Below are 17003 nucleotides of genomic sequence, written 5' to 3'. Positions count from 1 at the left end.
ACTTTATCTTCCAGTCTTGATACTCTGTTTTCGATTTCATTCAGCCTATTAGTGAGGGTTTTTCCTGTTGTTTCTAATTGGCTTATGGAGTGTTTCACTTCGTTCTTTATTTCAGCCTGAGTATTCTTCAATGTTTCTAGCTCTTTTCTGAATTCATTCAGAAGTTTATCCCTATCTTCCTTCAGCTCTATTATTACCTTGTTTGTGTGTTCTTTAAATTCAGTGAATTCTTTTATCATATTCATCATTGTTCTTTTGAGATCCATGTCCTGCATTGTCTCTAGAGGATTCTCATTGTGCTCCTCTAGAGGATTACTGGTATTTGGTGGGGATATTTTATTTTGGTTTTTCATGTTATTATTTTTTCTCTGTGATTTTGACATGTGAATTTCTTTTGTAGTTTCTGACTCTTGTGTGATACTCGGGCCTTCAAGTTTAGTTCTGCTTCTTTTATTTTTGAGCTTTATGTGTCTTTGTGGTTTACTTTTTGGGTATGAAGAGCTGGTTCGTCTTAGCTTCTGGTTCTCTCTTTTGATTTTATATTGTCGTGGCAGGATTGATTTTATCTTCAGGAGTTCCGCGGTGGCCCAACTCCAATGTGGATCAGAAGTTTTCAGACTTTCTCCTTAGGTCTGGAATCTTCTAAGAATGCTTTTGGCCTCAGGAACTTGGGTGTTGGACTGACCTGAGACCCTGGCCGCGGCTGTGCCACGAAGGGATGCAAAGGCAGATGGGGCTGGAAAAAGCCCCAAGATTTCCCAGGGAGTGGATTGGGTAGCTGGGTTGTACTGGATGCAAAGGATCAGGGAGAGTAAAGGTAAGCCTCGGAGCCCCAGAAAGAGGCTGTCAACCCCAGAAAGAGGCTGGCGGGTGTTGCAGGACCAGGGAAGTAGAGGGAGGTGAGGGCGGGGCCAGGACCAGAAGCGGTGCTCCAGGGGCCCAAGAAAGGCACTGAGTTGCTCTGGGTGAGAAGGATCAGGAAGCAGTATTGGTTCCCCAGGTGTCTGGGGCCCCAAGACTAGGAATGGCACAGGGCCCAAACTAGGAGTATAGAACGGCGGGAGGGATGGAAGGGTGAACGTGGCTTAGGGAGTTCCGGCTTGGAGAGCTGCGCTGTAGACTTACCCCAAGAGGCCTGAGGATATTAGTGCAGGCTAGGAGTGGTAGCCCGTGTTGCAGGCCCAGGGAAGCAGAGAGAGGTGAGGGCGGGGCCAGGACCAGAAGCAGTGCTCCTGGGGCCCAAGAAAGGGACTGAGTTGGTCTGGGTGAGAAGGATCAGGAAGCAGTATTGGTTCCCCAGGTGTCTGGGGCCCCAAGACTAGGAATGGCGCAGGGCCCAAACTAGGAGTATAGAACGGCGGGGGGGGTGGGAGGGGGAATGTGGCTTAGGGAGGCCCCGCGCGGAGAGCTGCGCTATAGACTTACCCCAAGAGGCCTGAGGATAGTAGTCAGCATTTGTTATTTTTAACATATTTTTATTTTAAAAAATCGTGAGTGTGGATATGTGTGAGCATGCCACCATGTGGGTCCCAGGGACTGAACTCAGGCCATCAGGCCTGGCTGCTAAGAACACGGGGCATTTTCATGTATTTGTCAGCCATTTGTATTTCTTTTGTTGAGGAGTATCTGTTCAAGTCACTTCCCAAGTCATCCATTTTGAGTTAAGATCTTTGGGTTCATGTGTACTCTGGACAGTAGCCCATTCCTCTGTCAGGTAACATGCTCTCCCAGCCTGCAGGCTGCCTCTGCTCTCTGCTGATCACTTCCTTTGCTGTGCTGAGGCCTTTTCATTGACATAATCCTGCTTGCCAACTCTTGTTCCCATGTTTTTGTAGCTGGTCTTTCACAATTCAGACTGAGCCCTGTACTTGCTGAGTGGTATAGCTGAATCTTGTTGCTGTCCCCAACTTATTCATTCATCTCTATATGACACCACCTTATGGTGTCCTGGAGAGAGACTTCCAGAGTACCCAGAATTCACTCACCCCTGGGGAAGCAGCTGACACACTGGCTCTGAGGTAATGGTGGGGATTGTGCAAATGCTGCCTGAGAACATTGTATAAGGTGAGGTGACAACTGAAGCTGTCAGTCAGGATGAGGGTGGCAGGCTGCAGCCTACAGGGCAAGGCATCACTTACAAAACATTTAGCATCCACATGGCTGGTTTCTGGGAATAGTGGGCAGATGTGCATCCAGGAAAGGACCTGAGTAGATTAAAAAATATCTAAGTGGCCAACAGGGAAGATCAGCCAGGGGAGTCCACCCTGAGGCGTTTCCTTACAGCTTCTTTTGTGAGGTCTCTCCCAACCCACCTATGGCAAAAACCTCCCACAATTAATAGCAGATTTGTACTGTATTATCATCTGAGATTTTTCTACACAATCTCCGTCTTTGTAAATATAGTCAGATCTTAGTCACTGAAGCTGTGTTTTAGAAAGCCCCCAAGAACACCAAATCAGTGAATCTTGGATGACACTTCTTCCAAAAACGCAAGGTTAGGTTCCTGTGGTCTCTGATCACACTTTTATCAAATGATCAATGCATAGTCTTGTTTGTGCTCTGTTTAAAGGCAGTTTGTGTATCATGTGTACATCCTTGATGTATGTGATGGTAAATGTGATGCTTATTTAACATGAGTGGGGATTTTTTTTTGGCGTGTGCATGGTGTAGTGCATGTGTGTTCTGTATGTTGGTGGTATGTGATTTAGTGTATGTGTGTATGTGTGATGTAGTCTATGTATATGTACATGTGTTCTGTATGTGTATGTGGTATTGTGTATGTATATTTGTGCATGTGTCCATATGGTGCATATGTATGTGGAGGCCAGAGTTTGACATTAGGTGTTTTCCTCAGTAATTCTCCTATTTTTTGAGACAGTCTCCCTCAGGGAACCTGGAGTTGATTGGTTAGACTGGCTGGCCTGCATTCTGCAGAGATCCATGTCGCAGCTGTCCAGCTCTGAGGTTACAAAGAAGAACTGTCAGGCCTGGCTTTTAAGTTGATGTTGGGAATCTAAATGTAGATCCTCACTTTAATAAGACTTACTGCCAGCCCTCCCCTCATTTTTAAGTTTGTTGTTTGACATTTTCATACATGTACACATTGCATTCTGATTTTTCTTTCCCCATACTCTCTCTTATCTCTCTGCCATGTCTATCAAGCCCCTTCCTCCCTACAGGTCCCGTTCTCAGAATCATGTCTTTTTGTTTTGTACAAACACATTGAGTTTAACCAGGGCTATATGTGTGACTGTTGGATTAGAACTATCCACCAGACCCTGGTGGGTTCCTCAGTGAGCTGCAATTTAAGACACTGAGTCTCCTTCTTTATGAGCCTATAAGCAACCAGTACTTCAGTGGGGAGGGCCAGTGCTCTCGAGCCCCTCGCCCATCTGAGCCTCAACACAGTGGTCTCGTGAAGACCCTCGTGAGGTGGCGCTGCAGCTCGCACAAGTCCATGATTGCAGCTGTCTTGGCCAGAAGGTGGCATTTGCAGCCGTTCTCCCTCTCTTCTGACTCTTACATTCTACCCCCTCTTTCTCAGTGTTTTCTGAGCCTTAGAGGAGGTGGTTATAAATGTCTTTAGCCCAGCCTCTTTTTTTTCTTTTTGAGAGAGGGTCTCATGTTTCCCAGGCTGGCCTTGAACTTACTGTGTAGCTGAGAATGAATCTGAACTAATCTTCCTGCCTGAGCTACCACATCTGGCAGCATACTTTTCCTCTGAGGCACATCACAGCCTTCTTGTGCTTAGGGACCTTAGTATTTATTTCAGCATTGCTCTGGAGAGCATTTGACCCTGCAAAACCACCAACCAAAAGCATATATAAAAAAAAAGCAAAACTAAGGCCTTTAAATAGATTTCCAAGGGGACACTTGTTTCCAGTACAAGTGGCAAGTGAGTGCAGTACAGTGAAGCAGGAAGGCAGTGCCTTGCCTCACTTCACCTCGCTTCACCCCACCAGGGCTCTACCTGACAGTGTTTCACAACCTAGGGTTTCACCACATTGGGGCTTCATCCCACCAGGGAAACCTGTGTGTCAGAATGTCTGAAAGTCTTTGCTGTCAATGTCTGCAGACCAGCACAGGTGTTGCACAAGTATTGATCTGGTAGTCTCAAGTTTTTCTCAGTGAACAAGGGAATGCACAAATATGGGATATGTGATTGGTGAGGCTTGACCCTCATGTCTCTGTTAAATTCTCTCAGGCTGGGGCTGGAGATGGCTCCATGGTTAGGAGTGTGTACTGCTCTTACAGAAGACATGAGTTTAATGTCCCAGCACCCATGTGGATCAGCTCCCAACTGCCTGAAACTCCAGTTCTAGGGAACGTGACGCCAGACTCCACGAGCACCTGACCTCACATGTACACACAGAGTTACACAAAAATACACATAATTAAAAATCATAAAAATAAATCTTAAAAAATTTCCCTTATGTTGTGTGTGCTTCCTTGCTACTGTCTTGATTGGCTGGAGAAAGTGCCCAACATGTTTCAACCAGTGAATGCAGATCTGTGGATACAGAGGGCCCAGTGTTTTCTGTGAACCCCATGCCCTGGCATCTTCTAGGGAGAGCAGATAGCAGGCATAGCTCTGCATGGAGAGTCCCATGCTGATGTGTAAGAGGTTCCCAGAGTACACAGGAGGAACTGAGCCATGGCCAGGTGCAAGCAGGGCAGGCTTCCTGCAGGCCACCTGAGCCTCACTCAAAACACCACCACCAGCTGCAATCAATCTGTAGCCAGCGAGGACAGCAACCATACCTGCTTTGCTCACTGCTGCCATCTACCTGGTTCAGGGGCTGGTACTTTCTGAAAGGGCAAGAACAGAGGTCCGAGGAGTTCTGCTAAGTGTGCAGGCTCTATGGCCATGAATGAAGGGCCCAGTTTTGCTATGTACTCTGTGACCCTGGGCAAGCAGCCTAACTTCTCTGTGTCTCAGTTTCCTCTACTGTAAAATGCACTGCTAATAACATCGTATGTTTCTGTTTAAACTATGCTACTGACTTACCAATACATGTGTCTATTCTTGCCACAACCATTTGAAATGGTGTTTTAGTAGCCCTCATTTTACAGGCTGGAGAGGCAGTTCAGAAAAGAACCACACAGCTTGAAATCAGGAGCTTGAGATTTGAATCCCAACAATTTTTGACACTAAATCCATCCTGTTAACTCCGGGAGACATCAGGAATTGCAGGATACCCAGTAAATGACAATGTTTTTATTATAACTCTGCTAGACAGCACCTGGAGGAAGGTCGGTCTGGGGAGGGAAGGCCATGCAGTTGGGAGCATCCTCTCCAGCCGCCAAAACCCAAGGACAAGCACTCAAGCCCAAGGACAAATCGGCTGCCATCACTTAGGGGAGGCACTGGTTTGGCTGCATGGTGGTGTGCGCGGGTCCTAGTCATTGACCAGAAGCTGAGCCTGCTCATAGCAGACGTGTGGGTGCCGCTGGCGTAGGCACAGGCGCACCACGTCGGAGTCCACATCATGTCCAACCTTCTTGCAGTTGAAGTTCCAGGCGAGGTTATCGTGAGTGCTGCGCAGCTCCGCCAAGTTCTTTTCCACGTGCAAGTTGTGGCCTGTCAGCTTGTTAGTGCCCTGGAGAGGGGGCAGGGTCGTGCTGACGAGGGGGCAGGAATCTTGCTGGGGAGGGGCAGGGTCTTGTTGGGGAGAGGCAAGGCTGTGCTGAGAGGGGCGGATTTGAGGTGGGGAGGGGTAGGTCCATGCAAGGGAGCATGGCCCTTGGTGGGGAGGGATGTCCCACCGACAGGGGCAGGGTTGTGTGGTGGAGGGACGGGGTCTTGGGGAGAGGTAGGGACAGCTGGAGAACTGATAGCCAAGCCCAGAACAGGCGCTACTGGAGCAGGCATGTGTTGGAGAGTAGACTTGAAGACGGACAGACTTCCTGTGCGCGCGTGTGTGCGTGTGTGTGTGTGTGCGCGCGCGCGTCTGCGCGCGTGCGTGTGTGCATGTGCGCGTGTGCGTGCGGGAGCGCGCTGATGTCTCTTTTGGGCCAGGTGTGCTAGTGAAAGGGTCCACTTGCGAAGAAGCACCACCGAGGAGGTGGATCTCAGCTTCAGGGGGCCGAGGAAGAAAGCTGTACTAGATTTGCGTGAAAAAGAACCCAGGCTTGTGATGGCTGAGGGAAGGGATGTCCTAAGAGCAGGATGAGCCAGGCATGGCGGAACACATCTGATGGGGTGTCGGTCTGCAGGAGCTCCAGAGGCAGGCTGAGGTAGGGCCATGTGAAGGGGCGTGGCCGAACGACAGGGTTTGACCTGGCTGTAGGTCTGAAAGGCCCATGGACGCAGATGCAAATGCAGACCCAGAGTCTTAACCTGGTCTGGTGTGCCTGGGGAAGGAGAATTACCAGGGCGTGGCGCAAAAGAGCAAAGGCACGAAGGGGGCATACCTGGGCAAGGCGTGTAGCCTCGGGAAGCTGAGTGCCCACGTGTCTCTAGTACGTGCGAACCAGGGGTCTGTTCAGTTTCTCTCCAGCCTCCAGGTGACTTTTCAACAGAGGACCCTGGCAGAGTGTGGCATGGGAGCAGTGAGACCCACCCTGCTCAGCCCCCTCTGGCTCCCTTCCCTCAAACCTTACCTTGATGAGGCCACGGGTGACGGACATCTCTTGATTGAATTTCTGGTACCGGTGGATAGTTCCCCTCATTAGTCCTAAAGTCATGTTTATTCTTTCCTGGAGATGGGGGAGCACAGGGGATTCACACTGGCCCTTTGTCCCCTCCTTTCCCACCCACGCCAGTAGCAGCCACTTTCTAGTTGAGCTGAGCCCGTAATGCGCGCACCTTCAACTCCAAGGTCTCATGCATCTTCTGCGCCAGGGAGGCGCACACGCGGTCGCTGATCTGCTGTTGTTGTTTCTCAATGTCCAGCTCATTCTTTGCGATCTCTGCCAGGGTGTCTTTGGACTCCCATAAACAAGCGCTTGGCTTCGTATAATGCCTCCGCGCACGCTGGGAACGCACCGAATGCACATGTCGGGGAGGGAGCCACTTCTTCTCTCTTCCCATTCTACCCCCCTCATCTTTTCCCCCCTCTGACCCCTCTCCTCTCTCACTCCCCCACCCCCCTTGCCCTCCCTCCTCCTCGCTCTGGGCATGGATGGCCGTGGGTGAGGGGCTTTATCAAAGGACGAAGAGAAAGCCCGGGAAGGGCTTTTAATTTATCTTGAATTCGTTTCTTTAGAAACAGAATCTGTGAGTGAATGCATGTGGTCAGAAGTGTCCAAGGATAGAGGCCTAGCAAGATTGTACTTAAAGGACAACTAAGTAGGCACTGTTCAATAACCGCTCTGGCAGAAACCGAGGCATTCTAAAGAGACACAGTGTGCCTCAGTCTATCAGAGTATGGAACTGCAGCCCCCAGAGAGATGGGAAGTTTCCCCAGAACTCTCATGCTGGGTTTGTCTTCTGAAAGGAGTTTTCACACAGTTTTAACAACCTGTAGTTGTCCTTACAGGTTGAGACTGAAGTATGATGGGTCAGTGGTGGACCAGACAACACTTCACTGAGATACTTCCATGTGCATATGTGCATACCCCTGGCCTCTATTTAAATTTTAATCTTGTTTCCAGACCCTGAAGATAAACTTAAGGGGGTCATTGGATCTCTTTGTCCCTCTTCCCAATGTGACCACACCGAGTAAGTCTCCTTTTTCTACTTTCCACTCTTAATTTGGTTCTTTTAATTGCTTTATTGAGGACAGGGTGGCTGAACCTGGCTTGGGGCATAGGCTGTGAACCCCAAGTTTGATAACAGCACTAGCAGCCACCTTCTTGTGGGGCCTACCTGGGGTATAGGTGCCCACAGGGTCAGGGGGAGGAGGCGTTTTCTGGCCCTGAGTACGAGGAGTGGGGGGTCGGGTGATGTCCACCCACCAGTGTCTGCCAGCCTGCTCCAGAACCTTGTCCAGTGGCTGGTTTATGAGGTCCACCGCTTGGAGCCTTTCTTGACAGTAGAAGCCCAGAGTGTCTCTGCAGGAGGCTAGAGCCTGAGGCCACAGAAAAAGAAAGCCAAGAGTAAGTCAGTAGGTCTGTCTGGGGAGGCTGCTGAACCCATGACAGCACTTCCACCTCCAAACTGACCTCCAACTTTGTGTGTGTGTGTGTGTGTGTGTGTGTGTGTGTGTGTGTGTGTGTGGTGGTTTCTAGGAACCCTTGGCTTTGCGCATATGAAGCACCAGGGCCTACACCCCAGGTTTTTCCTGCTACTCCCCCTTTTTGCTGCTTGTAAGGGGTTTTTATGGAAAAACGTTTTCTTGAGGTGATCTCTGTAGGTGGTCAAGATGGTCTGGAGCTTGTGGTCTAAGTCTGGTGGAACTGCTTTTAAATTAAATTTTACCCCCAAAGTTCCAGAGAAATACTCACTTTCAGGAGAGCTCTTTAAAGAATGACATGGGATCCAGTGAGTTGGCTCAGTTGGTAAAGATGCTTGCTAGCTTGGCAGCCAGAATTCAATCCACATGATGGAAGGAGAGAACCAGCTCCCAGAAATTATCACTCTCTCTCTCTCTCTCTCTCTCTCTCTCTCTCTCTCTCTCTCTCTCTTAGTGTAAAGGAAAACAAAAGTTTTAAAATGACACATTCCTGGATGGGGTGGCACACACCTCTAAGCCCCCCACTTGAGGAACTAAGGCAGGGGTTCCAAGCCAGGCTGAGATATTCTGGCTCAAAAATATGACAGCAAAAGGCCATGTCCATGTTTCATGAAAAGATTGTCTTTTTAAATCTCTCTAGCCTATTATCACACCACTCTCCAAGATCCATCTGAGTTTTTTTAAAGTTTTTATTTCAATTGACAAAGTAGTGATTGCATATACTCTTGGGGTATAATGAAATGTTTGGGTACATGTATACATTGTAGAATGATTACATCAAGTTAATGTGTATTTCTGTACCTTACATATTTCTTGTTATGAGAATATTTAAATTTTCAGGTTTGCACTTTATTTTTCCCTATTGAAGTGTAATTAATAAATAACAGTGGTCTATTTAAGGTGTCTAGCTGCACTCCCTAGCTTCTACTCTCTCCTCTCCTCGTCCCCGTCCCTGTCATCCTATTCTTCTCCTCCCCCTCTTCCACCTCTTTACTTTAATTGACTTTTTTTCAAATTTCGTACAATACATCTTGATCATATGTATACTCCTTAACCTATCTGGAACCACCCCCAACCCCCCATTGGTTTTCAGCACTGTAAACATAGCCAAATACACATGACTATAGAGGTCATAGATCCTACAGAAAAACCTATTTTTGTCACATCCCTGGACCAACATAATTTCTTACTGTATCCTAAATATGCATCTTTATTTTTACTCATTAAAAAAAGCTTCTTTTTGCAACATATGGAGACTATTACAGAGTTCCACAACTGGTCAAATGCAGAGAATAAGTGTCTGTGAGAAGCCCAGTCTTAAGTGACACATCTACAATACAGCATCTATACCTACAGCTCAGGTAACATAGCAGAACAAGAGGCAGAAAGAATATTAATGCATCTCTCAACTCTCATCAGAGAAGCTTCCTCATGCAAGAGATGGTGACTAACCCAGAAAGCCACGACTGGCTCAACTGCAGAGAATAAGAGACTGCAGAGTGCATGTCCCTGAGTAGGACACCTATATTAAACCTCTGCCACCCAAGGCTGAGGGACCATTGCAGAAGATGGGGCAAAAACAAAACAAAACTGTGAGCCAGGGGTAGTTGATGACCAAAAGGAAACAGAGTTTTCAAGACAGCTGAGAAATTCCTTCTATGAACTTATAGTAATGGTGACAGCATGCACAAGACCCACTCAAGCTGGTTTTGGCAGATCAGACAAAATCCCAACACAGAACCAGAGAAATGGGTAAGAAGCCCCAACCTTAGTTGAAGATCTATTGGCAACTGATAACTACTGGGAGAGAGTTAGTTTTCCTTAAGGGAGTGAGCTAGATATCTTAACTAGGCCCCAATGGATGGATTTACACCACAGGACATCTGGGACACAAACTTGCCTCCTCTTTACCTGTGCTTTGTTAGGAATGGAACCTAGGCTTTGCTCAGGCAAGTGCCAAATCTGATGCCAAATCCTACTGGGGAATTTTAAGCAATTGATTCAAGGGCCACACAGGGTTTGAGATGGGACTCAGCCTTTTACTTTGAGACCCAACATCATCAAAACAGAAGTCTTTTTGCATATGTATAGTATATCCATGTAAACACCTTTCCTGATTGATGCTGTATAGTCTTTCAGTAACCCAATACATTTCCCAGGTTCCTCTACCCTGTCTTCAGAACCTGACTGATAGTCTTGTGTGTTCATTGGGTTGGCAAACTGTAGCTTATGGACTAGTGGCCTGTTTTAATTTTTTGTTTTTTAAATTGGGACATAGGGATATGGCCATTCCTGGGTGCACTGGCTCTGACTGATTTTTTTATAGCACTGAAAAGGTGTCTTCAGCCAAGCCTGATGACCTGAGTTTGATCCCCAGAACTCACATGGTAGAAGGAGAGAACTGACTCCCACAAGTTGTCCTCTGACCTCCACATGTGTGCTGTGACTACACACACACACACACACACACACACACACACACACACACACACACACACAGAGATATAAATAAATGCAATTTTTAAAAAATAAGGGGCTGGGTAGCTCCAGTTCCAAGGGAGATGATGCCCTCTTCTGGCCTTAGTGGGCACCAGTATGCACATAATGCACATACACTCACACAAACACACACATATACAGAAATGAAAATAAAAATTTAAAAAGTGGTAAAAGCCTACTGAACTCCACATAAGCGGGATTATACTGTCTGATGCAAAAAACACAGCTCTTACCTTAAAGGGGATAATTTATGCTGAGTGACCATGGCCCAGGAATACAAATTTAGGTCATCACTCCAAACATTCCATGTTCCAACATGGAAGCAGTATCCTTAAGTTTTTATAGTAACAGACAAAGAAAGTCATAAATCAAGGCACTTTGCAAATACACTGACAGGAACATTAAGTAGGTGTGTATAACACAGTGGAGAACTTTCAGCAATAGGTCTTAGATGCTATCTGATGACAGCCTTTAGGTTGGTGGAAACTAGGGTTTTTATTAGTTAATGCATTCCCAAAGGTTTTTATATGTTAGTCACAGGACGTTAGGTCAGACACAGAGGTGTGCAAGGAATGGCTCTTTAGGGGGCTAAAGATGGTCCAAAAAAACCTGTAATTAGGCATTCAACCTCACACATTCCAGACTCCACAGTCATTGAAGTTCTAGTCAGTTGATTAGCTTGGAGAAGGGGCAGTTCGAAGATGTGTGCTTTTTTCTGGGAACTTTTGTTCATAAAACAGTGAATATTCTTTATGTCCTGCTCCATTCCCTGAAGGGAGTATCTCTGAGAGTCATACATTTGGTTAATTAAATTGTTCTAAAAAGCAAGCCAGACATGGTGGTGCATGCCTATAATCAATTCTAGGTTCTTGGGATACTGAGGCAGGAGGGCTATGAGTTTGAGGCCAGTCCAAGCTACATAGTAAGCCCCTGTCTCAAAATAAAATAGTTTTTAAAAAAAGATCTTGGGGACTGGAGATATGGCTCAGTCATTAAAAGACCATACTGCTCTTGCAGAGGACACAAGTTTGGTTCCAAACACCTATGTCAGGCAGCTCACAGCCATCTGTAACTCCACCTTCATGGGGATCTGCACTTAGCTGTTTTCCACCCCTTCAGAATTAAAACTAATAAAAATAAACCTTAAAAAGATCTTGTGATATAGCACAGTAGATTCAAGCCTTTTTTAAAAAAAGGCTTCTGACTGCACTTGACTCCCCTACAACCTGAGTAACTCCAATCTCCCTGACCCTATATCCTGTTCTCCTTCCAGCCTTGGGCACAGGCCTGCTTTTTCTCTTAGCACCCCAGATCTCTGGACTACCCTCTTAGTCCAGACCCGCCCACTGTATCCTGAACCCCTGCACTCAGACCAGCTCAATTTTTCAGTCTAGTTTTTGGAGCCTTCACAGGCTGTCTCAGTCCCAAATTGCCTTTGAACCCCTGATACCAGCCTTCTACCCTGAAAAATATCCCAGTCGCCACTCATCAAAGAAGCTTCTTTTGCACCAGATGGAGCCTATTAAAGAGTACTGCAACTGGTCACACACAGACATCGTCTGTGAATTGCCCAAACCTAAGTGGTGCATTTACAATGCAACCTCTACACCTAAGCCTCATGGAACATAGAATAAAGGGTAAAGAGGACACTAATAAATATCTCAATTCTCATTAATGAAGCTCAGATTTCATTAATGAAGCTCGGTCATGCAACATAGAGCCAGGAACACAAAAGGTCACAAATGACCAAAGAGTAGAGAATAAGAGTCTACAGAGTGTGGGTCCTTGGACAACTATATCAAACTCCACTCTCCCAGGGTTCAGGGACTGTTGCAGAAGAGAGGCAGAAAGATTGGAAGAGCCAGGGAGAAGGTCCATGACCATATGTAAATAGAGTCCTACAAGCTCTGGGGATCCTGTTCATATGAACCTACAGTAGTGCTATCAGCATGCACAAGACACATGCAAATGACAGAATGTATGACTTCCAGTGGGAGGGCTATGGGAAGGTGCCAGTGGGAAAGGGGGTATAAAGATAATTAAGATTGGTTGAGATGTTCTGTATGAAATACACAAAAGTTCAATAAAAACCTGAACATTCCAGCACTCAAAAGGCTGAGGAATAGTAACATGATCTGAATGACACAATAAAGCTTAAAAAAAAAAAAGACTTCTCCCTATGTGAATCCAGTACTTGTCAAGCCTCTACTGTGTGCTGCAATGTGCCAGCTGGTGCAGGGTTCTGTGCTCAGCTAATGAAGACACAGTGGTCAGATCCAGTTCCTGTTGGTAGCTGACCAGAGGAATGGGGAATTATCCAGAGTTTTGAAGAGAAGAGGGCTATCTACTTAGTTTTGATGTACTGGTTTTTTTAATGGATTTATTAGCATGTATTAATTATACACAATGGATTTCATGATGGCATTTTCCTACGTGGGTATATTCTATGCATGTTCTGTACTCTGATCATGTTCACTCCACTTACCCGCCCTTGTTCTGCCTCCCTGCTCCTCATTATAATCCCCCTCATCTTCCCAACTAGCTTTCACATCTTTCTTTGAGTTAAGTTTCATTAGAGTTGTTTTTAAATGAGTGTGGGCAACTTTCCAACAGCTACAACACCAAAAATGGGGCTGCAGGGGAGGACTGGAGAGATGGCTCATCAGTTAAGAACACTGGCTGCTCTTGCAGAAGACGAGGGTTCAATTCCCAGCACCCCAACTGTGGCTAACAACCATCAGTGAACTCCAGTTCCAGGGGGTTGGATGCCCTCTTCTGGCCCCCACAGGCATTGCACAACACAGGTGCACTTACATGCATGCAGGGAAAACACTCATACACATAAAATAAAAATAAAAATGTAAAATAGCTCCAATGTAAAAGTTGGCATGTTACATTTAGTGATTTAGTGTGTGTGTGTGTGTGTGTGTGTGTGTGTGTGTGTGTGTGTATGTGTGTGCACATGTGTGCCATAATACAAGTGTGGAGGTCAGGTCAGAACACAGTTTGTGGGAGTCAGTTCTGTCCTGCCATGTGGTCCTGGGGGTTGAACTTGGGTCAGGCTTGGTCCAAACACTCTTACCCACTGAGCCTTCTTGCCAGACTAAAGTAGTTAAATATTTAGTCAGTCCATGGTTAATACAGACACCACTTTTTTGTGATGTTGATTGATGCTGGGTATGTGGATCCTGTGGATACAGAGGGTCAATGAAGAAAAAGGAAAAATACGAGAGGTTCCTTTTGCTGATGACCATGTGTTTGGGTCATAGGACAGTAAGGAACAAAAACTTGATGTGTTAGTTATATTCCATACCTGGCTGGCTCTGTGTCATAGGTGACATCATCACCCTCTGAGTCTCAGTTTTCCCATCTCTAATTAGGGGTATTATAGTTTCTGTCTCATAGCAGAATTGTTTTTTCCAGAAATTTTATTATTTATGTGGGCGTATGCACATGTACATGTCACAGCATGCAGGTGGAGGTCAGAGAACAACTTACAAGAATTGGTTCTTTCTTTCCTCCATGTGGGACCCAGGGATTGAACTGAGGTCATTAGGCTTGGCAGCAAGTGCTTTTACCCACTGAGCAGCCAGCTATCTTGCCGGTCCTGACAGTAGGTTTTAAGGAGTTAATTCAAAGATTGCATGGGTTTGGACCCTGTTGTTCTGAGGCCCAGCTCTATCTCTCAGGGCCTCAGCGTTTCCATTTCGCAAAGCGGAGATGCAGGGAGGGTCAGTTTAGTAGGGGCCAGGGGATCTGCTGTTGTCCCAGTCCACAGGGTCGGGGCAGTGTGCATTAGGCAATCAAGGATCCTGCTCCAGGTGCCCCTAACCTTGAGCGAAGGTCTCTGATTTTTCCATATCTTTCTCCATTTTTCTCTTCATGGATTCCAGCTCCTCCTTCTCCCAGGTGAGCATGCTGTCAGCTTTGTCCAGGATCTAAAAACAGGGAAAGTTGCTCTCACTCTCAGGAGATGGCTGGAGGGAGGAGATCTTTCCTTCCTGGAGTAGAGAGCACGCCACTACCTGGTGAACTCCAAGCTTGTAGTTAGTGAGGGTCACTCTTTGAGGGTCTCACTGTCACTTGACCTTTTCAAGGAGCTCTCATTCTGAGAGCTTATATACTGGGTCTGGGTCTGGGTCTGGGAGTATTTCCTTTTTACAGCTGCCTATGCACGAACCCCCTAGGGAGCTGAGGTGCAGGTGACTTAATTTGGGGGAGGGCTCCTCTAGAGCCTGGGGAATGCTTCTTTGTGATTATCCTTTTCTGACTAGAAAAGGAGGGGTTTGTTGTTTGTGTGATGATAATTTGCCTTTGGGGGGGAGTGTCTTTGTATCTAAGGGCTGGGGCAGGAATCCCATCTTGTGTGCAATGTCTCATGTCTCCTCTGGGAAAGCTGGTGTTGCTCACCTTTCAGGGAAGGGCTTTGCCAGGGCTAGGACTAGGGGGCCTCACCTCTTTTCCCTGAATGAGGGCTTCACTTTTGGGTAGAGGCTGGGAGTTGGAAGTCACACTGGGTACCTGGGGAGGGGGTGCCCGAGGCTGAAAGACTTGTTGTTTTGCTTTTCTTTTTTTCCTTTCTTTCAAAATGTATTACATTTATGTGTGTGTGTTTGTGTGTGTGTGTGTGTGTGTGTATGTGTGTAGGTCAGAGGACAACTTGAAGGAGTAGGTCTTCTCCTTGCACCTGTCAGACTTGGTGGCAAGTGCCTTTACCTGCTGAGCCATCTTGCGATTCTCTCTCTCTCTCTCCCTCCCTCCCCTCCACTAGTATGCTCATATGCAGAGGCCAGAGGTGGCTATCTAGTGTTTTCTATATGGTTGTCTTCTATTACTCCCTGCCCTATTGCCTTGAGTCTCACTTAACCTGAACCTTGCTGTCTGTGCTAGGCTGGCTCTAGGCCAATGAGCTTTTACATGGATGCTGAGGATTCGAACTCAGGTCCTCATGCTTGCACAGCTTGGGCTTTTTGTTTTCCTTTTTTGTGGTTCATCTGGTTTGAAACCAGAGCGTCACTTCTCTCCTCAGCTGGGCTTGAGGGGTTTCCCTGCTGGTGTTGGGGAATTGAGAGCTTCAAGGCCAAGGCAAGGTCTCTCACCCTGTGAGTGTAGGGAAACTGACAGAAGACGGGGGTGATTTGATGTTCAGATTCGGAGCTGTGGGTCTTTCTCTAGGGGAAGATTTTCATCTGGTCAACTAGGGGCTTACCCTCTCTCCCTGGCCCAGGATAACAGTTTTCCTCTATCAACAGACGCCAAGAAACCAGAATTCAGCCCACATAGCTCATGCTGGGAGAAGGAAAAAGCTGAACCTGGGCAAGGCAGAGAGGAAAGGAGCAGATTTCACACAGGGCTGGCAGCTTATCAGACCACTTTGCTGGGAGACCAGAGCTGAGATAACAATGGGTCAACGACTAACTGGACTTCTTAGATGCACAGTGTGACCCCAAATTCCACCACACTTTTGGGGGAGTCTCCGACTTTGGAACTTGGAGGGTGTCCTACCTTGTGCCTTCTCCTCTCCGGAGCTGGGGCACTGAGGTCCGGAGGGTAGGCCCCGCCTCCAGGTGTGCGAGCTGACAGGGTCGCACCTTCTCGGACTTGGGCCGGTAGCCGCGCAGCTTGACGCTCTGCTGGTTGATGAGCAGGCCCCTGCACACCTCGCTGAGCCGGCGGTCTCTAGCTTCGCGCTGCCGCAGCAGCAGCTGCAGCTGCAGCTGCCCATTGACCTGAAGCTGCTCATGGCCCAGGCGGGCAGCAGAGAGACGCGCCCCGCGCGCGTGCGCATGCACCACCTCGGCGGCCTGCTGGGCGTGCGCATCGCGGGACACGGGCAGCGGAGGCGCGCGCACCAGACCCGCGGCTTCATCTTGCCTTTCCACGACGTGACGCCTTCGCCCGGCGGCTGCTTCTCCACCGCGCCGCCGACTTTGAGCATCTCCACGCGGAAGGGCCAGGGCTCCATGTAGGCGGCGCAGCCCAGGTGGTGCGCCACGCTGGGGTCCAGCACACTGTCCTTGGGCTGCCACATGGTCACCGCCTCCTGCCCGCAGCGATCGGTCAGAAGGTGTGCCTTGCGAGACGTAGCCTGGACTGCCTCGCGCCATTCCGGGGCCCCGACCCGGGAGTTCTGGCCGCGCTCGGCCAAGGGGTGCACAGGCATGGTTCCTGACTGGGTACCCGAGATTGGCCCCGAATCCCCTGAGAAGGAGCACGAACCTCCCAGCTCTACCACACACCTGACTTGTAGAATGGGAGCAAACAGAGTGCCTATCACCATGGTAACAAGGACAACCATGCCGAGTTCCAGGGTGGGGGAGGGAACAAGCTGGATGGGTCCTCGGAGCCCATCAGAGGTGCAGAATTCACTTCTGATTCCTTGAGGAA

General features: G+C 47.9%; 1 protein-coding gene across 1 annotated transcript; it reads right to left on the bottom strand.

The window, feature by feature from the left end:
• Positions 1-5219: 5219 nt before the first annotated feature.
• On the bottom strand, positions 5220-16779 carry Ccdc105 (coiled-coil domain containing 105). The gene is given in 10 exon segments (XM_008830440.1): positions 5220-5600; positions 6415-6528; positions 6604-6699; positions 6809-6934; positions 6936-6976; positions 7811-8012; positions 8389-8399; positions 14449-14554; positions 16208-16458; positions 16461-16779. Coding segments are annotated over 10 exon segments (1515 nt in total). The 3' UTR covers positions 5220-5351.
• Positions 16780-17003: the final 224 nt, after the last annotated feature.

This window comes from Nannospalax galili, unplaced genomic scaffold (genome assembly GCF_000622305.1).
Source record: "Nannospalax galili isolate Female #2095 unplaced genomic scaffold, S.galili_v1.0 scaffold1275, whole genome shotgun sequence".
In the NCBI taxonomy this organism is placed as follows: domain Eukaryota; kingdom Metazoa; phylum Chordata; class Mammalia; order Rodentia; family Spalacidae; genus Nannospalax; species Nannospalax galili.
This window is presented reverse-complemented; position numbering and strand designations above follow the sequence as displayed.